The sequence below is a fragment of the Daldinia vernicosa genome (genome assembly GCF_022497035.1).
Source record: "Daldinia vernicosa strain CBS 139.73 unplaced genomic scaffold F5Y00scaffold_11, whole genome shotgun sequence".
Classification (NCBI taxonomy): Eukaryota; Fungi; Ascomycota; class Sordariomycetes; order Xylariales; family Hypoxylaceae; genus Daldinia; species Daldinia vernicosa.
The window spans coordinates 448,807-471,809 of NW_025953927.1; the positions used below are offsets into that span (position 1 = coordinate 448,807).

General features: G+C 48.4%; 7 protein-coding genes across 7 annotated transcripts; 3 read left to right on the forward strand and 4 right to left on the reverse strand.

Annotated features, from left to right (window-relative positions):
• Positions 1–334: 334 nt before the first annotated feature.
• On the reverse strand, positions 335–2,120 carry F5Y00DRAFT_259765 (Metallo-dependent hydrolase; the record flags this gene model as incomplete). Its single annotated transcript, XM_048010929.1, has 2 exons — positions 335–1,911; positions 1,982–2,120. 2 exons carry the CDS (start codon positions 2,118–2,120, stop codon positions 335–337), a joined length of 1,716 nt encoding a protein of 571 aa, XP_047867156.1.
• Positions 2,121–3,427: 1,307 nt separating this feature from the next.
• Positions 3,428–8,523, reverse strand: F5Y00DRAFT_230672 (Hydantoinase B/oxoprolinase-domain-containing protein). Its single transcript, XM_048006932.1, has 2 exons — positions 5,925–8,523; positions 3,428–5,861 (listed from the first exon to the last, which is right to left on the reverse strand). The coding sequence occupies exons 1-2, from the start codon at positions 8,216–8,218 to the stop codon at positions 4,064–4,066; spliced, it is 4,092 nt and encodes a 1,363-aa protein (XP_047867157.1). The 5' UTR covers positions 8,219–8,523; the 3' UTR covers positions 3,428–4,063.
• A 320-nt stretch (positions 8,524–8,843) lies between these two features.
• Positions 8,844–12,829, reverse strand: F5Y00DRAFT_230673 (PXA domain-containing protein). Its single transcript, XM_048006933.1, has one exon. It carries the CDS (start codon positions 12,531–12,533, stop codon positions 9,294–9,296), a length of 3,240 nt encoding a protein of 1,079 aa, XP_047867158.1. The 5' UTR covers positions 12,534–12,829; the 3' UTR covers positions 8,844–9,293.
• Positions 12,830–13,131: 302 nt separating this feature from the next.
• F5Y00DRAFT_230674 (PC4-domain-containing protein) lies at positions 13,132–14,175 on the forward strand. The gene is made up of 3 exons (XM_048006934.1): positions 13,132–13,483; positions 13,545–13,652; positions 13,723–14,175. Exons 1-3 carry the CDS (start codon positions 13,304–13,306, stop codon positions 13,969–13,971), a joined length of 537 nt encoding a protein of 178 aa, XP_047867159.1. The 5' UTR covers positions 13,132–13,303; the 3' UTR covers positions 13,972–14,175.
• A 1,227-nt stretch (positions 14,176–15,402) lies between these two features.
• On the forward strand, positions 15,403–15,834 carry F5Y00DRAFT_259769 (uncharacterized protein; the record flags this gene model as incomplete). Its single annotated transcript, XM_048010930.1, has 1 exon — positions 15,403–15,834. One exon carries the CDS (start codon positions 15,403–15,405, stop codon positions 15,832–15,834), a length of 432 nt encoding a protein of 143 aa, XP_047867160.1.
• A 1,552-nt stretch (positions 15,835–17,386) lies between these two features.
• On the reverse strand, positions 17,387–20,045 carry F5Y00DRAFT_17427 (apses-domain-containing protein). The gene is made up of 3 exons (XM_048004912.1): positions 19,533–20,045; positions 19,336–19,468; positions 17,387–19,277 (listed from the first exon to the last, which is right to left on the reverse strand). Exons 1-3 carry the CDS (start codon positions 19,954–19,956, stop codon positions 17,960–17,962), a joined length of 1,875 nt encoding a protein of 624 aa, XP_047867161.1. The 5' UTR covers positions 19,957–20,045; the 3' UTR covers positions 17,387–17,959.
• Positions 19,982–20,678, forward strand: F5Y00DRAFT_259771 (uncharacterized protein; the record flags this gene model as incomplete). The annotated part of the gene is made up of 2 exons (XM_048010931.1): positions 19,982–20,148; positions 20,231–20,678. 2 exons carry the CDS (start codon positions 19,982–19,984, stop codon positions 20,676–20,678), a joined length of 615 nt encoding a protein of 204 aa, XP_047867162.1.
• Positions 20,679–23,003: the final 2,325 nt, after the last annotated feature.

Below are 23,003 nucleotides of genomic sequence, written 5' to 3' on the forward strand. Positions count from 1 at the left end.
ACGTCACCGAGATCTGCAGGTAAGCTGCTGTCGCACTACCTAAGGCTGCGGGTTGACGGGAGCGTACCATCATACATGGGTACTAATCCCAAACCCCAATTCTGGTTCGACAGTTGTCGCAGAGCCTCAATTTCCCTAACTGAAAATTTTTTTAACCCTTCAGGATCCTTCGTGTTGAACCGCGGGGGCATCCGCCTAAGCTGTACCACCAGGAAACCATCTCGGGGAATGTGGGATTTGACCCATTGCGAATGGCGCAGTAACTTTTTGCTCGTCTCCGCCATTTGCCTTAGGCAACCTCCAACGCTCCCGCGCTTACACCCCCCTTTTCCCTCTAATCTTCGCCGAATTCGTCAACGACCCACACGCAGAACTTCTCCCACTCGATCTCCCATTCCTTCAGCCTCTGTGCCTTAGTCCCGCTTCCCGTACTTGCTTCCCTGATGTCTCTGCTCCACTCCTCGGCAGATTGATCCTCGAACGCTGCCCACCGTATACTATTCTCGGCTAGACTCCCCAGCCCTGCCAGCCCTAAATTCTCCCAACCCTGCAGCGCCTGCCAAAAGTCGTGCGTGGACCCGGCCGTGTCTTGGCCGAGCATGGCCGGGTCATCGTTACATAATGAGCAGGCCACTCCCCGCGCGAGTAGAGCGGGAAGAGGATGACTCATGACGGAACCGCAGAGACGGAGGACCTCGTTCGATATAGGGCAGCTTTCAACCAAGATCTTCTTCTCTTTGACGAGATTAATGAGTAGGGGGTGCTTGTACAAGCTAAACCCGTGGCCGATACGTCTCGTTCCCAAAAGCACAGCGTCGAACAAGTTGTGATCTGTCTCGTTACCGGATCCGAGACACTCGCCGGCGTGGAAGAAGAAGGGGATATTGACACCCTCCTGGGCACATTGCTTGCGAAACCAAAACAGCTCGGGAAGTAGGTCACGTAGGGGCCGACCACCATCTTCCTGTCCGACCAAGTCGTATCCGGCGATTAGGTGAGGATGCGTGATCTTGGTCTCAATGCACTGTTCCATATTTTCCACGATATTTCGAGTTGGAAAAAACCGTAGAGCAGCCCAGATGACCCTAAGCCCCCAAAATCCCTCTCCCTCTTCGGATTCCTTGAATCGTGCCACCTCCTCGTCTAGGACAGTCATCATTGCGTTGTAGTCAGACTCGGGCACCTCGCTGTCCTGTCTATAATAATCCAGGACCCACGAGAAGCGGACTTCACACCAGTTGATCCCGTCTGCTTTTAGTAGACTCATGAGCCGTTGGAGGAACTTGCGGAAGATAGGCTCGTAGTGGATCATGGATCCGACCACTCGGAAGCACTTAGAGAATTTTTGCCATATGTGATTAACACCGTGGTGTTGGGCGACGGCGTCCGTCCGCGAGATAGTGCACCGTGAGTAAAGCCACTTTAGGAAACCGGCTTTCCCACCCTCGGGGAACGCGTCCGCGGCCTGAGTAAGCAGGATAAAAGTGCCACTTTTATAATCAGGTTTCCAAAGGTTGCTTTCGGTGCGCGGTTGTTTAAAAAAGCGGAAGGTTAATTTAGCATCCTCCCTTTTTTCGTCTGATGTTAGCGGTTGATCGGCAGACAGATGTATGCCTGGAGTTGCGAAGAGAACTTCAAATAGATAGTCGAAATCAACCATAGCATCTATGTGGGCGTGTAGCAAAGCGCCCTTAGGCATGCGTCGTACTATATTCCATAATTTGGTGCTTTCCATTCGCTCCTTGGACAGGGAGAACATCATGCCCGGGTGCACGACAATATCAGCTTCCTGAGCGAGCGCGTCCTCTAGCTGCGGCGTCCACACCGTGTTTTTCTCTTCGTCCCGGATACGCGCCACTATATCACAGGCGCGCTTTGCAATGGGAGAGAGACTCTTCTTGAATGACGCATCTAAAGTTTTTTGTTAGCGATAAGTAGTGAGAAAAGGGGGATCGGCCAATTAGGGGCAATCTATACGAACCGCTGCGTTCCTTATTTTCTTCTGCTATGAGCGCCTCACGACCTTGAAGATACTTCTGAATAAAGGGATCGCTCTCCTTCGGAAGATCTTGTGAGAGTTCCTCCCACTCCTGGTCGGTGTAGAGATTCTGAGGATTCATCTTGTCTGATATCCTTTTCCTTAGGTTCGGGTGTTCAATAAGAAAGGGAATCCTAAGATTGAAGGTAGAATTGATGGAGGGAGAAAGGTATGAGAAGAATGGACTACCTAGGTTAGGTAGTTACTTCAGTTTATATAACTACTAGGACCTCGATAGGAATTATTGACGATAAGCTACACTAGGTGGTATAAAGTAAATGGTATAAAGTAGACTAAGAGGTAAACTTGCTAAGATGCGGCAGTTCCCATTCACGGCCTACGGGTATTACCCAAGTTGGAAAAGATGGAGAGAGCTAAGGAAGCTCCGTGTTTATTAAGCACCTGACCCGCCAATGATTTACATACATTCCACCCCCGCTAATTCGGATTTTAGCGGTCCGTCCGTCTTGTCCTACGGAAGTCTAACTCTATGCTTTTCCCCTGTTTGTCTCTTTAAGTTCAACTTTATCAACACCCTTGTCTATCACATTTCTCCAATTAAATTCAATAATAGTATCACACAGAAGCAGTCTCACTGCAGGATGACATGGAAGTTTAGACCTTGTGTCCTGCATCGGCCAACTAAGTCCGGCCGTCTTTCCACCCCGGCATCTCCAGCGCCGCCGGAGATCGTCGGGCTCGATCCGGACCGGGCTCCAAAGACCCTGATACCGGGGGTCAATTGCCATTATCTTTTTGACGCGATATGCAAGTACGGTCACGCCCATCATTTTCACCATTTTAGGAATGGTAACTTAAACAGACTTTTGTTTTTCTTGGCTATACCATGGTCTTGTTTCTATATAAAAATAAATATTCTACCCTATGCATCTCTAATTGATGAAACCCCCCCCATACAGACGGCACAGAATATCATGATAATACCTAACAACTATTCGATTTAAATCCCATATAAACAAGTCAAGCAACAGTCACCAAGGCCACAACAAACCCCTATTCATAAGCGAGAGTGATTATCCAAATGTCTATTAAGAATTATGTACCTACCGTAGTGACATCTATAACCAAGCAAAGCATTAGCACAACTTCTTATAATACCAAATTCATAATTTATTATAAATAAAGAATCCGAGTAAATCATGATAAAAGATAGACAATTTATACCCATACTCCCCAACAGACAGGTCCTCATTTCGGAAACTGCTTACAAAAGGATATCGTAGATATTCTTAACGACCAAGCATAGTTACGCCTCTGATTCAAGAAGAACAAACTACCAAGTCTGTCGTAAAATTATATATATAACTGACGAATTCTGGAATTAGGGTCCAATTCGTGTGTATCACCATCGCAAGCGCTTGCTACGCTCCCGTCAAGCCCCCAACTACGTACCTGACCTAAGCTCACTTCCCCCCTCCCCCCTTTTCCCAAATTTCACGACTTTACTAATAAATCCTACTAACATCTAGCTCCTGCACATCGCTTAACCATTAATTACCAAGACACCTGCGCTTACACCTCGCCCCTCGCCCCTCACGCCTAGTGTTTTCCCACCAACATACCTGGATTCCAGACTGTTAGCCCGAGATAATACCTAGGCCGCGTCAAAATTTTTTTTTTTTGACAAAAAACATGTCCGGCAATTCGCTAGTTAGTCGATAGACGCTCCCGCCTATTCACCTTCCTAATTTGATAGCTTCGCCGGTGGGGGTGGTTGGGGGGGAAGGGGGGGTTGATGGCAAAGACTCCCAGATATCTGGTAACCCCCCAAGTCGGTCAGCTTATACCCATGATTGATTGTACGACTGCGTAATGTCACGTTGGCGACGACTAGCCGCGTGTGAGTGAGTGGAAAATCTGGATTTACGGGCGGCACAGCTTTAAAATCCGCCAAGACACTAATACGGACAACTCCCATTAATACCTTAGGTACCTCGTAAAAAGGGGGGAGAAGTAACACAGACGTCATGCCTACTCGTTACCTCATACGAAGCTTCCACGGCCCTATGCCTGCAGAGCGGTATCTTCCCTAGCGGTATGGCTACCCTTCCTCCAAGACTCGGTATGGTCTCTCCGTAATCTATCCACCTTCTGGTCTCCGACCTTACCCCAACCTCCTCCTCCGGGTGTATTAATGATGATGTGGTCTCCAGGCTTCATAGGGGCGCTGTTCTTAGCACCTAGGTTGATATAGCGTACCTCATACTCGACGTCGTCTTTGTCCTGCTGTGCGTGTACACCTTGTGTGGCAAGATCCTTCTCTGGGTCGGCTTTCTGCACGCGGCGTACCCAGATGTTGAGACCGCACTCGGCATCCTCGCCGCCGGCCAGACCGTAAGGCCGGTAGACTCGTCGCTCGCTGAGGATCGAGCATTGAATGGGGATCCGGAACTCGATGTCGCGGACGACTCCGTCGCCACCGCGATGTTGGCCGTTACCACCCGACCCTTTGCGGATGGAGAACTCATGTAGGAGGACGGGGTACCGTCGCTCGAATACTTCAGAGTCTGTAATGCGCGTGTTCGTCATGTGTACGTGGACACCACTAGTGCCTTCCCAGTCCGGTCCCGCACCGCTACCGCCCGCGATCGTCTCGTAGTACCCGAAACCCCTGACTTCTTCCTCTCCCGAGACGTTACCGCCAAATCCAAACGTCAGATTGTTGCAGCAACCCTGGCTGGCAGCACATGCTTCGAATGCTTTCAATATAACATCTGTGACCCTCTGACTGGTCAGTACGTTACCACCCACCACGGCAGCACCCGTCGACGGCGACAGGAGTGACTTGGGGGGAATTTTGACGTTGACAGGTTTGAGACAGCCCTGATTCAGGGGGATGTCTTCAGAAATAAGACAGCGCAGACAGTAGATGATAGCGCTGTATGTGATAGCTTCGGGTGCATTGACATTGCCGTACACCTGAGGACCCGTTCCCTCAAAGTCGAACTCCGCCTCGCCCTTCTCTGGGTCGATAGTGACGCGTAGCCGAATCGGAGTCCCATCGTCCATATAGTCAACTGCAGACAGGTCTTTCCCTTCGAATTTCTTGTAGACCTGCTTTAATAACTGCCGAACACAGAGTTCTGCATTATTTTGGATGCTGACCATGTAGAATTGTACGGTATCTTCGCCGTACTCCTGGATGAGGCCCTCGATCAGAGAGATACCTTTTTGGTTCGCAGACACCTGCGCCCTGAGATCGTTGATATTATCTGCCAGACATCTAGTTCCACTGCAGCCAGGGTATTTTGCTGGTTCGTTGTAAAGTAGCTCTGTAATTCTCTTTTCGTTGAATTTACCCTCGCTGACAATCTTCTCACTCTCGATCGATGCGCCTTCTTGGAACAGCTCTCGCGAAAGCGGCGGCATGCTACCCGCTGTAATTCCACCGATATCTGCATGGTGTGCTCGTGATGCTGCGTAAAATAGAATTTTATCTCCCTTCTCGTTGAAGGCGGGCATGATAAGAGTAATGTCTGGCAGATGTGTACCGCCGTACGATGGGTGATTCGACATGATCACATCTCCCTTTTTGAGCTTACCCTCCCAAATCTTGGCTTGTGTCCTAACACACGTCGACATGGAGCCCAAGTGGATAGGTAAATGCGGCGCATTGGCTACGAGTCCTCCGGACGCATCGAATATAGCACATGAGAAGTCGAGGCGCTCCTTGACATTTGTACTCACGCTCGTCTTCTGGAGCGCATGGCCCATTTGTTCTGCGATGGCCATGAAGCGATGACCGAAGATACTTAGCAGAATAGGATCGGCCTTCCGTTCAGACGAATCCTTCTTATTCGAGCTGATTCATTCGTTAGCTAAGTCTCAATTTCTATCTTGTAAAAGGGGGTAAGATTATGCTCACTCATCCTTGCTATTTTTCTCCAAGTCAATGATGACATGTGTTTCGAGTATTAGCGCCTTCGCCTTTGGAGTGATCACGATAGTTTGTGTACCATCTGCGAGAACAGCTGGTCCGTTGATTTCGTCACCAACCGATAGGTCTTCGAGTTTGTAGATTGGCGTCTCTAAACGACCACCTTCGAAGTAAACTTGAGACTTGCCATGTGCTTTCTGGTCACCGATGGACTGTCGCTTAACTTCCCTTAACTGTTGATCTACAGTCTTATCCCGATATGTAAAGCTCTTTCCAATACCGCGAACTCGCACATCATCTACGATGATATCTCTGTCATCCAGAGTAAATCCAAATTCGTAACGATGGTGGTCTACGAAGGCCTTGCCGAACGCCCAGTCCTCGCCGTCGTAAGACGCTTTTGCCTTCTCCTCATTAGGCTTGATAATCATGAGAGCTGACTCAGTTCCACGATATTTCATATTGAGATATTCTTCAAAGACAATATCGCTGTCCTCGAAACCTTGGTCTTGTAGGGCCTTCCGTGATTTTTCTTTTAATTTTTCCATCTTGGCTTTCAACTCATTGACCACGTCTCCCTTATCTTGCCATACGGTGGAGTCTGGCTCTTGCCTCTCATCGACAACATCCGCCAAGGCCATTCCATATGCCGATAAAACCGATGAGTACCTGTGGACTAATATCTGCTTGATACCTAGAGCCTCTGCGATGGCAACAGCATGCTGACCACCGGCACCACCAAAGGTCGCCAATCGGTGCTTCGAAGAGTCATGGCCCTTCGCTTCAGTAATAGACCTGATCGGCCTTGTCATGGCCTCATTTGCTATCGTTAAGAAACCGTAGGCTACTTCGTCTAAGCTCATATTCTTGCCAGTTTCCTTATTGATCTGATCAGTGAGCTCTTGGATAACCTTCTTGCTTGCCTCAAAGTCCAAGCCCTCGTCTTCATTTTTACCAAAGATCTTAGGGAAAAACTCGGGTAGCAGACGACCTAGGAACAAGTTTGCGTCTGTTACTGCAGCGGGACCACCTTTTCGGTAGCAAGCAGGGCCGGGATGGGCTCCTACTGACTCGGGTCCGACGACAAAGAGGCCGTTCTTGAAGAAGAGTCTGCTTCCGCCTCCAGCAGCAACGGTGTTAATGTCGAGCTGGGGTGACTGGATCGTGACTCCTGCGGTTGTCGTCTCGAAGACGTGCTCATACCGACCTTCTCCATAACGTGAGACGTCGGTACTAGTACCACCCATATCAAATCCGATTACCGGAATCTTGGTCTCCTCATCATAGCTTGTGATAGCGTAACCCACCACACCTCCTGCAGGACCAGACAAGATGGCCTTCAACCCGGTGAACTTCTCCACGTCAACCAGCCCCCCGTCGCTCTGCATGAACTCGCATCTTGCACCTTTGCTGCCGTTCTCCTGAAGAACACTTCGTGTTCCTAAGCCACCGGCGAATCCCTTCTGAAAACCGGCGATGTACTTTTTAATCGCCGGCGTCAGGTACGCGTCAGCACAGACACTCGTCGCTCGTGGAACCAGCTTGATCATCGGCATGAGTTCGTGGCTGAGCGAGATGTGGTTGAAGCCAATTTCCCTAGCAATTTTGCCTACCAAGGCTTCATGGTCCGGAAATGTGTAGCCGTGCATTAGACATACAGCTATACTTTTGATGCCCTTGTCGAATATGCTCTTTAATTGGTCCTTGATCTTGCTCTCCGCTGGCCGTTCTAAAATACGCACCGTCTCCCCCGAAAGTCCTAACACCAAGTCTGCTTTCGATGCTTCCGCCGTCCCAGCCTTAGCATCAGCTTTGGTGATGGTCCGCTCAGGGTCCTCAGCATAGTCTTCAAGTGTAACCCTCTCGTCTATCTCAACAACATCCTCGTATAGAACGTCGGGCTTCTTGATAGCGAGATCAAAAATCTTGGGACGACTCTGGTTGCCGATGACAAGGCAGTCCCGGAAACCCTTGGTCACGACAAGGGCTATCTTCTCGCCCTTGCGCTCCAGCAGCGCGTTTGTGGCCACCGTGGTCCCCATGCGTATGCTATCGATCTTAGAGGTATCTAGAGCCTCACCCCGAGGAATCTCCCGTCCCTCGAAGTGGCTTAAGATACGGCGGATGCCTTCCAGCGGCGCATCTTCATAGTTGGCCGGGTCTTCAGAGAGGAGCTTTATTACCACATCCTTTCCGTTCAAGGTGCCAACACAGTCGGTAAAGGTACCGCCACGGTCGATGGCAATGCGGACACCGCGGTCTCGCTGCTCAGTAGAACCCATCGTGTATTAGATAGACAATGGAAGTAGCCAATATGGATAGGGAGAATATGGCACTTCGTAACTTGAAAAGTTTGATCACTTATAGGCCCAGCTTTAGCCTTTAGCGGCATCGGAGAGCAACAAGGATTTCTCTAAAATTATTAAAGCTTAAAGCTTACAAATTAACATTTCGTTGTTTTCCATACGTAACTTTAAAATATGACAGCTGGTTGTGGTGGTAACCTCAAGGAGTGTAATGCCAATAGATAGTCAGTGATAGTCAGCGAGCATATAGAGGATGCCGAAGTGGATACGTAGGATACAGCATATTCGGAAATATTAGGAAGACGTTACAAGGAGCTTATCCAACACTGAAGCCGATGTCGTCACTAGGGCGGACGTAATAGAGTAAAAAACAATGACTCACCCCACTTTACCACTATACATTAGGTACTGTAGTTATGCTTAAATCATCTATTACCTACTATAATAGACTATTTCAACTACCCCGCAACGTACCTCCTAAATCATATTACATAGCAGCGCAGGTACCTATCTCCTAATACTTACCCCACGATAGGGGGGTGGGTAATAACGGATGTTCAGCAGTAGCTCGTCATAGTCAAGGCCGATGAGAACAACTACATATATGTAATCAATATGATTATAAATCCTATCAACTAGGAATACATAATATAGAATTTAAATTAAATTATCCAAGAGAATATTTCGTTCCATGATGGAATAATTAACCTCGTTTCTTCATGAATAGGTAAATACCTCTTTGTATATAAACTTCGTACGCTGTTCGTAGACTTCGTGGGCCTCTGAAACTCTCTTGGAAGTCCATACTACCCCCCCTTAAAAACTCCATAGTCGCCGCACGGCCCGTCGTATATAGATATACCTAACTCATACACGCCCTATAATCAATGGTTTATGACAATACCAATATGCACCGACCGTCGCGGCAGGGGAAATGCACTGAAGTTGTACACAATTCCAATCATCCGTTTTTGACGTCCTATACCCCTTTTTTGATTATACGCCCGGTTGTTCAGGTGCAAAACGCTCGTAGTAAGTACCTAAATCAGCCTTAGTGTGTAATGACTCGAATTGCTTGCAGCATGACCCCGAATAAAAGACCTCTGGCGACCTCCTCGACCTGGAGGCAGTCAAAGACTCGCCCAAGCGCCTCGCTTGTAGCGGATTGCCCCATGATCCCCATTAATGCACCGGGGACGCCGCTCTGTATAAACAGCTTCCTAGCTTTAACTCTCAACTCCTCTTTTTCTTCAATCGTCATCTCCTTTGGCCAAGCCTTTAGTTCTTCTTCCGTGGGAAGAGAGTTTTCTCGAAGCTTGCGTAGGTGAGCGGCAATACCATCGTCCGATAAGTTCGCCTCAAGAACAGATTCTTGGACCAGTGATTGGATAGACATAAGTGACGGATTGCCTGGTCGTAATAAGAATGATTTTGCTGCTGTCAAAAGCGTCCTTCGAATGTTCCAAGCCGACGATAGCGTATAAAGCTCGTTGATTACGGCGAAAAGAAGTTCGACCGCCACACGAGTCTCTTGCTCCGAAAGCGGCGCGTACTGCTTACTTGGTCGCTTAACTGGCCCGCCCGATTGTGGTAGCTGATCTTGACTTGAGTTAAACGACCGAGTCGGCGAGGTACCGTTTGGAGTAGCCAGTAAACGCGGATTTCCGTCAACACTCAAGCGAGTGCTTACGGGAGAGCCATAGTCGTCTGTGATCTCATCCGGTGGGGGTGGTAGTTTTATATTAGTAAAGCTTAATTCGGACGGAGATCGTAGAGGTGAGCGCAATGCCACAGCGCTCGAAGCACGGCTGTGTACTCTACTACTCGTTGCACTGATCGAATTCCGCTCCCAGCGATCTGCCCTCGCAGGGTGAAGATTGTCTTGAGTCGGATCTATTTGGACACTAGGTCGCCGTTCCATAGGCGGTACCTTACCCGGTTGCACTGCGACCACAGAAGATCTTTGACTGTCCAGACTATCTCTGGCTTTTCCCGACCCATTCGCTGATGGGGTACTATCCATCCTTGGGAGAGCTGGCATTGATAATGGCCGCATGCTCGTTGGGCTTTTCGTGCTACTAACTTCCTTGGTCTGTTGCTCATTTAAGGAAGAAATGGTTGATTTCCTTGACCCCAGCCCGATGTTGCCGAAGACGCCAGTAACTCCGCCGACCACTACCTTTCCGCTATCCAAAGCCCCCTTGGGTGCATTCTGGATGACGTCGAGCACACCTTTTCCTACCGACTCGAATGAGAACCCCCTGCTAGCACCCATTCGAGTCTCCTGACCTTTATCTAGAAACCGCTTGAAGGCTTCTGATTCAGCCAATGGTTTCTCGGCGCAGGCTGTTCGCATATATCTCTCAATCTCACCGCGCAATGATATCCTCGTATGCAATTTCCAGCTCGGGAAAGTAGCGAAGGCCTCCAGAAAAGCAGTCGATCCAGAAACGGTCGCAATGCGTCGCAAGCTCTCATGGAGACCCTCAAACTGGGTGTACGTTTTCATTATCATCCACCCAGGGTAATGAGAGGTTGCTGGTTCGATCTGAAGTAGATATTCCCAGGAAGGTTTGCCACGAAGTCGACTCTTGTCGTTCGTCGCGTCATCGTGAATAGTAATAGTAGCATTGTGTAGTGTAAGGGGAGGTGGGTTGCGCGGGTCAGTTTCCTCTGGTTCTTCCTTTGCTGGTGGAACGATTTGATCGAAGCTTGTAAACCTACGAGCCATTTTCTCTCCTTGTCCGTCAGACGGAGACGAGCTGTGGCTTGCCAGATCTATAGGCGATCTTAGAGAGATGGGAGACCTCAGAGATTCTTCCCTATCTTTAGTATTACCTGCCCGTTTTGAGTCCATCGATGCACCCCTAGAGCTTGGACTATAGTCGTTAGGTTTCTCTAAAGAAGGCCTGTTCGGCTTTTCGTCAAGCTTCAAGTCAAGCTCCTTAGCATTCTTCTCTATGGCATTATTAAGGAGACCGGAGGCTTGTGTGAGGTTCTCAGTTGATACCGATTTCGACTTGTCGGCTTCAGCAATCATCTCGTTGAGTCTCTTCATTTCTTCCATAGCCTTCTCCATTTCTTCGTCAGCTCTCGATAGCTTCTTCTTATGCACCGCCTCTTTACGGCGCACTCGATCAATTTCGTATGAATTGCGGTTACCCTTGGAAAGACCAATATTTCCTACGTTGCCGTCGACGTCGCCAAAGGCCTTCTGATCTTGAATCGCATCGTCAATGGCTTGCGAAAAGTCCGTCTCTCCAGACTCAAGAAGATACACAATCCAACCATTAATCCATTCGGCTTTGGAACATGTCTGCAAAGTACCCTCAAGAATGATTGTTGAGAGGATCTCCCTCAAAAAGATTCGAGCAGGATCGCAATCATATGCCGATCTATCTAGGAAGCTGAGCAAGTCCTCAGCAACCATCTTAAATTTCCCTGCCTGTTGTCTTTGATTAAGCAAATTCGACAACGGTGCTTCAGTATTCGAAGCAAGGTAATTATAAATAGCATCTGCAGCGGTCAAATTGGCATCGGAAGGAAGCTCTGAGTAAGCATTGGCCATCTCAGATAGGAAGACAATAATGATGGAGCACGTGTGCGTAAGGAAGTCGACGAAGGCATCGGCAGGTCGCTTACGACCCAATTGATTCGAGATAGTCAATAGGAAATTAACCAACACCTTTCTGCAGGAGAGAGGAAATGACTTGTCAGACGGCACAATAGGTCCATACCACCAGTCCACATAGTCGCGAACGATGGCGTCGACAAGACCATTAAGTGCCTGCCGCGTTTCTGGCCGGAAGTCGTCAAAACTTCGAGCCAGATGTTGAGCAGTCTTTTCATCGTCTTGTTCGGCCTGTACGACTGCTCTAGTATGTGCCGCCCCTAAGATACGATCTAAGAATTCGTAACCCCTTTCACCTCGGACGGCCCGGGACACTTCGGGATGCCGGGACTCCCATGACGCGAATAACGTGATACCGCCGACGGCTCCGATCAGTACCAAGCCAATCTGACCAAGGACGAAGTACGTCACAGCAGCAAGTGCAAACGCGATAGCCGCGAGTGTCGCAGGCGTTGCTGTGGAAAGAAATTGCAACACCTTGGTGACAATATCATCTTGCTGGGAACTCGACGATGTAGGTATATCTCGTTTCTTCGGACTTATCGGATAGCTTTGGGAGTTATTGTCGGATATATCTACTGTTTCGCTCGAGTCTAATTTCGTCTCGTCTTGCGATACGGCGGGAGCTGCGCCGAGTTGCGCATCATCGGAGGTATTCATTAGGGAGTTGTTGGTGTATGGAACTATTGAAAGTTACTAGGCGTTTAGGGGCGTTGATAGTGGGCGCATTGCATTAATGATGAGAGGCTATAATAGAAGATGGTTGATTAATATTATAAGTATTAGTATAGCGGTTAATTCGGAATAGTTGGTTCGTTGTTCTCTATAGACTGCGTGTTCGAAAAGGTTCTGGATTATAGATTCGGTAGATTGTACAAGATAAATTTGGCAACGGATTCATCCAATGTATGGAAGTTAGGGGTCCAATGGTTAGACTTCCCCCCTAACGTCTGTCGTGTACAATACTCTCTGCCTTGAGGTGCGATAATGGGATGTTTCGTAAAATTAAGTACTTAGGTACATAATATCTTTACCCCAGAGGAACCCTTTCATGTATCTTTCCATAGTTCTTCAAGTGAGAGATACATCGGCCTATACAGTAAATGTTATCGGATGTGGAAATAGTGTATGCAGGTACCTTGCAACACTAACTGCAGCGAGTATGGCGGCGACTACCTAAGACTCTAGGTACCTCTCAGATAAGCATGGTAGATGTACCTACACTACATCATACATAGTAGGTAGGCGCGTCTTCAGAGCACTTAACATTTCATCGACGCGACAAAGCGCAACCCAATAGCAACCCCCACATTCCGCATCAATTATTATATTTCTTACTTTCCTCTTCTTTAATTAGCTCTTGCATTTTCCCCAATTGAGTTTCTCTACCATCTCAAACATCAAATCAAGAACCCATTCCAGCCATCAATATGGGTCGCACCAAGAACCTTAAGCGATCGCGTCGCGATGAGGACGAAGACGAGGACGTATCAAGCGATCAGGAAGTCAAGTCAAGCAGCAAGTCCAAGTCCAAGTCCAAGGCCACGTCCACCAAGAAGGCCAAGACCTCTGATTCCGGCAAAGACGATGAAGGCAACCCCTTCTGGAGTGTATGATATTATATATTACCCCATCACTCTTGTCCAAATTCTTTACTGACTTATTCTAAAGCTGGGCGGCACTCGCAGAGCCACCGTCAGCAGTTTCAAGGGCAAGACATTCGTCAACATCCGCGAGTACTACACAGATGCCTCTGGTGATCTCAAGCCAGGAAAGAAGGTAAGCTATCGTAGGTTGGGGAAGGAAGGAGAAAGGTGTTTTGGCCATCCAATCGCTTACCACCTTACAGGGTATCATGTTGAGCCCCGAGCAATACATCAAGCTGCTCGAGGCCATTCCTTCCATCAATGCCGAGCTACGAGACAAGGGACACGCCACGCCTGATCTCTCAGGAGCGCCCGCAAACGCCCCCGACTCACCAGCGAAGGCCAAGAACGAGAAGAAGGCCAAGCCCCAGAGTAAGAAGACCAAGGCGAATATCGAGGCTACCAGCGATGAGGACGAAGACGAGGAAGAAGATGAAGAAGATGAGGACTAAACCTAGTGGGTTTGCATGCAATAGCATACAATACTCCCACCACTCGTGGTACTAGCTTGCACGTAGGTTGAAGCCCAGCGAGGGACTCCCTACCATAATGACTGTATCTAATTTCCTTACCGCACGATATGAGGGCCAGGCGGTCTATTGTAGGATTGTCGATCATTTCTAATTGATACCCACGCTCTCTTGAGCTTTCTGAAATTACTGTCCCAAGACTAACCCGCATGTGACCCCAACCACCTTGTGTTATTCATAGCACTTATATGATACACATTTACAGATCATCTCAATCCATGGCTTATAAGTATATTAACACTTCTTTACGTTACGAGCAGACCTAATTCCGAAAAGGAGATTTGAAGTTGTACGTAGTAAAGCCTCATCCATATCCTTGATCTTAATTTCTAATCCCCATGGTTTAGATTAGAAAGCTCCCTAGTGTCTAATTCGCCTTGCTAGGCCATTGTATAGCACCGGGTTCATATACTGTTTCTACGGAAACTCTTAAATTTCTAGACTAAGACGTCCTTTTTCACTTCGGCATAGTTCAGCGAACACTACCGCTTGGTTATAATAATGGGTACGGCTTCTTCCTAGCATCTCAATAAATGAGACTGCATGAGTTCCAAATCAAGATGTTGCCAAGAGTCATTCTAGACGTATAATGTTAACTCAGCACTACTCATTTCGATGTATGTCAACCCACCTAGCTCACGGCTCGCTGGATGCAGTATGCAACTTCGATACGTCCTAGGTAAAGCCGAACTCGCAAACCTATTCTGGCTTCGGTATAAGTGCCCTCCAATACGGGACTGGGCGGGAATGGGGCCTTTAATTACCACCACAAACATTAATATTCTAGGTTAACCGACAAACAAGCAACAACATATACTTACTCTTCTCGGAATTCCGAACCGGCCCACATCTTAGCCCTCCAGAAAAAGGTATTCCCGAGAAGCAGGTTGAGGAAAATGTTCTATCGTGACCGAACGAAGAAGAAGAGTCATTTTTACTAACCGGGTTCCAAATACGGGTGTGGTTTGTCCCAACCCCCATGTTTGCTCGACTCTCCCCGTACCTACCGACTGGATACAGGGCGGGTCAACTCCAAGATCAGATAATCTTCGATCTGATTAGATGTGCCAATATCACATCTTTAAGTAATTGGCGAGAACAACCATGTATAGCAGAAGCAATTTACCAACTGCTACTAGCTTGGCAAGCATACCACTTTGCTGGTGACTTGCTCGTCATGACTAAATATGGACTCTTGATGTGTTGAACTATAAGATATCACATCACATAGTTGCATCATCATTCTTAAATGCTGCTATAGACAGCAATTCCTTACGCGTGAGCTGTAACCAATATATAGCCTCTCCCGTTAACCATCCTTACCCTCACCAGTAGCCAAAGCTACTCTACACGATGCATATTCTCCAGTCCCTCCTCTCCTACACCAACATCCTCATGCTACTCAACCGCACCGCCGCGCACAGCGAAACCTTAGCTCCGCAGAGCAAAGGCGCAGACACCATCTCATTCACATTCCAGCCCGACGACAGCATCAGCGGCGCCCTAACCATGCGCCCAGAGCAGACGCTCGAGTACTTCAAGAACGAGCTCGGGATCGACGTGACGAAGCTCCAGAACCACCCGGAGCTCTTCGCCAAGAGCCCCAGCGGACGCTACACCTTCCCCGAGCCGAGCGGCGTGGAGGGCACGCTGTCCTGGAACACAACGGGACGAGATCCCGCTTCGCTCGGCGCCTACGAACGACTAACGTGCGACGACTGCGCCGCCATCTGCGGTGCCCTAGCTGCGGTCCCTTTCGGATTCATCATGTACGTACCAGGTTAGGTACCTAGATATACCGAATCTGCCACGTGCCTTCGATACTACTTTAAGCATATGTGTCGTTTATACTGACAATTATATACGTAGTTGTGGTACGGGTTTTCCCTCCTTACCAAAATATCCTAACTATCGTTATCTATCCAGTTGCCCCCTTAGTTCCAAGCTAACATTACTCTTGAAGCTGTGTGTGTTGGTACGATGCATTGCTTGTGATAGGCATGATAGGAGGCAAAACCTAGGCGTTCTAGGGTATTATCAACAGGGATATGTCAATAGACGTTAGAAGTGGTTGTTGAAATTAGGAGTATTAGCAGCAACAACTCTCCCCCTCCCCCCTCCCCCCTTTATTTCAACGTTACCTACGATAGTATAGTGCTACATTACATTTCCTACTCATAATCCGTTTCGTCGATATATCTACAGTGTTAGATATATATAAGCTCATGTTAACCAAGTGTCACAGCGGAATAAAGCCATCATTAAAACCGTGTATTGTCGGAGAGGCAGCTTAAGAAATAGGGCGATCGGGCGAAGTCAAAAGAGCACTATACATCTTGTATCACAAATCATATTCGACGTGGTACGTGGGTAACAGTACCCTTATCTAAACTCATACTTATTATTATCTCTTATTGGAGATGGGCTTAACAAACACATCAGACTCAGTTAGTTAGCAGTATGAAGCCATGTACTCGCTGAGTTAGTCATTCTAGATTAACTACCTAACATATCTTGGTACTTTAGGTACATTAAGGTCTATTTGTTCTTATAAAGTATAGCAACGACACACTAAAGGGAAAATAAGACAACAGTCTATGCCGCTAAAAGGGAAGCTTGATACCTCTCTCCTTCATCATCGTATAAACGTTGGCTATGGGGGGTTTTACATAATTCGGGCTACCACATCGCCGTGTGACCGACTGCCCGTATTAACAACAAAAAGGGTCTCACTGTCCCATATCTTTTTCTACTATAGTGAATGATCTCTGCCACCGCAGGCGCAAGCAGTGGAGCGGACTATTTTTGAGCTATCACAGCATCGTCTTGGCGAGAGAAGTTGATAGTGAGTGGTTCCACGAAGCTAGGGTTTTCCCATCCCCGTACGACGAGAGAAGGGTACCAGGTGTAATGATAACTGTGATTGTTGAGGAAATGTCACCTCGCACAAGGCTTGGTACGAGTACAGGCTAGATGAATGGTATCAGCGTTTTTGCTTGCGTATCGTACGCATAAGATTGAAATGGACTCTAAATAATCACAATGTAAATAGGATGATGGCTACGTAAGGGATGGGCTGAACAATTGCTACTGGAAGGGCGAGGAGTATGTTTAATAGAGAGTCCCATTACTGTAATATAAAGCCAGGAAAGCTGGTCACAAATTTCCACTTAATTTCCTTACAGCCCAATATGTGATACGATTGGCTGGGACAGTTGTATGTAGCTTAGAATCTAAGTTCGCTGTGTATCAAGCAATAGCTTTTTTAATTCCATCATCGAGTTCATGACCATTGATACCAGAAAGAGACATTTCCAACACACGCCCACAGTGACACCACATCCTTTTGGTGAATAGAAGAAAATCGGGTCGTCATTATGTCGTCACTAGGAAAATAATTGTACCAGCAGCCTCACGTGCTCTACGAGGCTGATGGATGTGATGAACAAAGTAAAACAAATTCAGCCTCGGTCATGAACATTACTCGCCTAGAAATCGTAATAGGCGGGACTTTTGCGTTGCTCGAGTGTCTCGTTGTCCTCAGCATAAAAAAAAAGAAGTAATCGATGATCATCTCAAAAAAAATTAAGGTCCACCATGCGACGCGTTAAATCGTGAAGCATTTACACGGCCTTTTAACGGCTGTTAATAACAATCAAGAAGTCGTAATTTTCGTCATCGTGTCTTCTGATGGATGGGGCCTAAACATGATGATGAGCTGTCGCGGCGAATACAAAAGACGCGGAAAAGAACAAATAAAGGAGTGTCTCGTAGTCGGCATTGCACTCTATGGCGCGGAAGTGATTCGTCTCAAAAGAATCGATTTTCGCACAAGTGCCCCAACACCCGGATTAATGCGCACAGAAAAGAAAACATCAGCATGACACATTGGATAAGGTCCAGGTCGAGGCTATCGCCGACGGGCCACCACTGAAGCAGGCCGGCTCATCGTGTCGTATCCGGGAGCGATGGGCCCATCCATCACCGTTTTCCGACGTTTCAGGTCCAGCCCACCGCTCGAGGGACGAGGTAGGTCGTCTTCGTCATCGCGGCCTCTTTTCAACGCGCCTGGTCCGCCATTCATAACTGGCTGAGCACCATAACCATTTTGCATTGGACCGCCCATATCGTTTTGCGAGCTATAAACATCCGGCGGTGGCGCGCCATTAGTGGGCGCCCGATCGCCACTCATTACATTAAAAAGGTTGCTCGAGGGTGGCACACGCGGCGGCGTACTGTATCCTGCTTGCTGGGCGTAATACGGTTGCGGCGGTGCAGCGGTTCTGGGTGTGGCTCGTCCAGATCCGGCTTGATGATTAGGCGACCCGGTTATCTCAGGAATATGTTGGTGATCGCCTTGTAACGCCGTGACAGGCGGGGCGTTATAATTATACGATGTTCTATTGGTGTCGTAACCATTGTTGTCATGAGTATATTCGTTCTCATGCTCAGCTTCATCTTCGCCGGACTGGTGAGGAACACCGTCATTGTGTTGCAGTAATCCATTTGACGGTTTGACATCAGCCTGCTCATTAGGACCGGCTGGACGACCGGCTGGAGGGCCCATCTCGCTCTTCATGTAGGAACTCGGTTGGCCATAGATGTTCCTCTCTTGCGGGCTGCTATTTGAGGGTGGGTAAGGAGAATGTTGAGTAGTTTGACCATTATATACCGCACGAGAATTGTCATAAGGTTGACTACTCTGCGAGTAAGGCTGCATGCTCTGTAGTGTATTTCCCGGAGGTGTAGTTGCGGGAGTAGCCGGCATGGATCGTGCGGCATTGCTAAGACCCGTATCAATGGACATAGGGTTGGGACCTTGGGCGCCACTCATCCCCTGTTGACTCCATTGGAAATTCTCAGATGAGCCCATGCTTCCTATCACGCTTGATGCGCTTGTCGGCGGCGTCGGGAACGTGTGTGCCCGGTCAAGGGACGGTCGTCCTGGATTGTGAGAGGGAAGTGGCGGTTGAGGTCCTGGTAATCCCATGTGATGGTGGTGCTGCTGTATTGACGGCAAGACGCCACCGGGAGGCGTCGGACCCGGGCCGTTCCGCATTTGGCTTTGCTCTTGTTTTCGGCGCTCGGCTGCGGCCATGACCTGATTTGTTCTGTTCTGATTTGTAGGGTGATATAATAAAGCTCCAATGTTGTGAACGAACAGTGGGTACAACAGCTCCGTAATCTTCTCTTTATTGGCGAAGTCAAGAGCTCGCTCGAAGGGAATCCTAAAGGGGGTGGTTATTGGTACTTGTCTTCAGCCATAAAAGGGGGTTTCAAGCTTACCAAACTCCCTTGAGGTGCATGGGCCCAATCTTGACAACATGCCGTACCTTTTCGCTTTTCAGAATTCCGTCTCTTCTCCCGCGGGTCATTCCAGCGACGTTGAGCAACTTGGTACCATTTATCATGTGATTATCTGCCAAAACTTTGTTAGCACATTCCTTAGTTTCTAATAAATTTTTAGACTGCTAAATTCCTACCTTCCCGACGCGCAACGCAAATACCCTTAGCCTCAACTTGGAAGCACAGGCTACCCTCATCTTCCCAAAGCGTGGCCGTAACGCGGGGTTTCATCCCCGGCGGCGCAACTTGACCTGTCGTGTCAAATCCTTGGTACTGATTCTGCATACCTCCCTGATTGGGAACTCCGGGAAGGGGTAGGACATTTTGGGCGCCCATGGAACCCGAAACGGCCGGCGGTGCAGACTGAGGAGACGTCAATCCATTCGCATAGCCGTATTGGTACGGAGGGGCAGAGTATTGTGCTGGGCCTGGTTGTAATAACGTTGGTTGCTGATGGCCATATTGGGGTAGCGCGTTTGATGTCACAGTTTGTGGTTGGGGCGCAGGGCCTGCAGACATGTGCGTAGCTTGGTAGTACATATCTGGAGGCGCGGTATTCATCGCGGAATATTGTTCGTACCCGCCAATGGCCTGGGAAGGGGGGCCAGATATCGCCGTTGTGACGGGGAGACTAGGAGACGGCGTCTTGGGGCCGTTTGAAGACGGTGCTGAAGTGAACGACGATTGCGAGTCTCCGTTGGAACTCGCGGAAGACGCAATAGAACTAACCCGGGGAGACGATGTACTCGAAGAGTAGGCCAATGGCGCCTGCGGTAAGGGGAGCGAAGGCAACCTCTCACTCACATACGGTGGGCGCTGGGGAAAGGAACCGTAGTATGGTGGTACGTCAGACGGTCCCCGGGTTTGCGTCTGGGAAATCGGCGGGAGATCCAGTTTCACGGCGCTCGACAAAAATGCCACGATGGGCTGCAAGGAAGCTCAAATACAAGTCGAATAAGCACGACCTGCGTTTGAGTGCAAACCAACACCACAATTGGGCTTCAATTTATTCAGGGGAACAACGAGCCCGAGGCAAAACGAGACAAGCGGACCAATTGGGCTTGTCGACGGTTCAACCGATGGAATTAGGAAGTGAATCTGGGACGGTGTTACGTTTGCTGGACGCGTACGAACTTATTCGACGGGCTGTGATTCAGCACTTGCGGGGAAATAGACACGGCGAATGTGCTTCCTCGGCAATGGTGGATTTCCCGTACGGCGTGGTCGTTACAGGTCGTGAAGCTCTAAAGAAATCGTCAATTATGATGAACCAACGCGGTTAAAAGGAGTAAATCAAGGTCGAGAGTAAATTTTTGAATGGGTATGCTAGAACTCTGCACTACAACCGTGGCAGCCGAAGGATAAGAGCTATGCTCGACGTAGTGGTTTGCAAGAAGGGGGACGTTGAGAGGGGGAGGGACAGGAAAGCGGCGATAAGATGTCGTCGTCGTTGGTCGTTTGGACAGAATGAGTGAAGTCTCTCGCACGAACGTATACACATACACACGAACACTCGCACGAACACATCGATGTATCTCCTCCCGATTCCGTTTTTTTTCTTCTCTCTATTTCTCTTCCTCTTTTTTCCTCTAAGCGAGGCTGTCTCTCAACTCTAATGCAGGAACATCAGGGCCCAGATGCGCAGGGTGAAATGCAGGGCAGGAAGAAAGTGGAGGTGGGAGGTGGAAGGTGGGCAGAGTTTGCGCGCAAGTAGGAATTGGGAAGAGGACGAACACATACCTTCTCTCCGGACCTCAATGGCGTTCGCTGGTGGGAATTAGGAGGTCAAAACGGCACCAAAAGAGAGAAGAGGGGAGGAAGTTCGAGGAGGAAAAGGGAAAAGAAAGGCCCAAGGTTTTTCCTCTCGTGGTGGTGAGGAGGAGGCAGGAAGGTAGAGATAGTGGAGGTACGAAAGTTGAGAGAGGTCAAGGTAAGAAAAGACGGGACACAGACATGCAGACGGGACTAGACGCTAACTAGTAAGGTAGGTTAGCAAGGGTAGCAGGGTAACAGGGTAGGAGGTAGGCAGGGCAGGTGTAGAATACACATACAATGCAGAGAGCAAGAGTGCTGCTTTTTAGGAAGCGGACTGTGAATTGTGGACTGTGGACTACCTAATAGACTGTGGACTGTGGACTGTAAGGAAGGTAGGGATTAGTAGCAGCGAAGCCGCTAGCACCAGACGGGTCCGGGTGTGGGTGCGCCTGCTAGGGTTTGCTGTTGAACCGGGGGTGGAGGGGGAAGGATGAATAGTGGATAAGGATAGCGAAATGGGCTGGCGGACTGGCGAGGTTGGTGGTCTGGGGGGGCCAGTTTCCTTGTAAGGTTCCTATGTTTCTATGAACGGATTATATTTTTTATTTTTCTTAATTTTTTTATTATTTTTTGGTACGTACTCTCAAATAGACCGCGCCTACCTAGACACTTTGTAGGTGGTAGCATGGGGTCTCGTCCTTGGTGGCCCAAGGGTTGTACAACTAACACCAGGCTCTCTACTCAGTGTGGCTCTTTTTTCGGTGGCGTGTAATCATCAGGGTTGTTGTTGTTGTTCTCTACCGGGATGAGGGGCTGGTCTTGCAAAATCGTACGCACAGTATAAACCCAAATCGGGGACTGTGAAGGAGAAGGCTTGGAGAAGGTGAATGTGACTTCAATTCGATTAGGTAGGCGCATTCAAAAACGTACCTAAACTACCTAGGTACACATGGACATAGGCATAAAATGATGATAGGTAACTTCCTCTAGAATGTATAAAAGGCTAAGAATACTTTTTATAGAATGTTAGTCGAGTCAATTAAGGTTTTACTAACTAGGTAGGCTTAATAGACAATAATAAGAATTGGATGATAAAAGTTGGTTTAGATCATTAGTAAGATAACTGAAAGGAAAGTGAGGTCTTTTTTTTTCATTCATTCTTTCTTTCCTTTCAAGCCCCGGGCTGCCGTGGTTCTCTCCTGGCCTAGTGTAGTGGGATATGTAGATGAGATGCACACACAGTACGAGCCGAGATTGGCGAACTGATCGAGTTCGAGCCAAATGAGATCTCTTCCCTTTCCCTTTCTTCCCAACCCCCGAGCCACAGAGCCTTGCCCATCTTATTCCGTTCAGGACTACACTATCAAACAAATGAAACAAATGACTACCTTATTTCTATCCCGCGCAGACTCGTGGGCGCAGAGACATGATGGCTAAAATTAGATCCTGAACCGGAACCTCGAATTTCTTTACACGGTGGCTAGGGTAAGAAGCTAACACACACAACACGCACCCGTCGCAAGTACGGATTAGTGGAGGAGGATATTGATGATTAGTCAATTCACCCTTCAAGAAAAGCCAAGTAGGTACATACCTATCACAGCACGGCATTATGTCGAACCTTCCAAGACCTCTCTCTCCATGGAGACCTAGGTATTCAAATTCCTGTCTATCGAATGATGCGGGTTTTCGGGTTCCAACTACCTTAGTTTGCAGAGAGAATATTCGCTATGTGGATTCCCCGCGCCGTATTAAATACGTGTATATTCTAAGGGCCTTGTCGTAGAAGGTGACCGGCTTTACTTACATACACTCCATTACGGCTCTTACTAGATAAGAACATAAATATATGT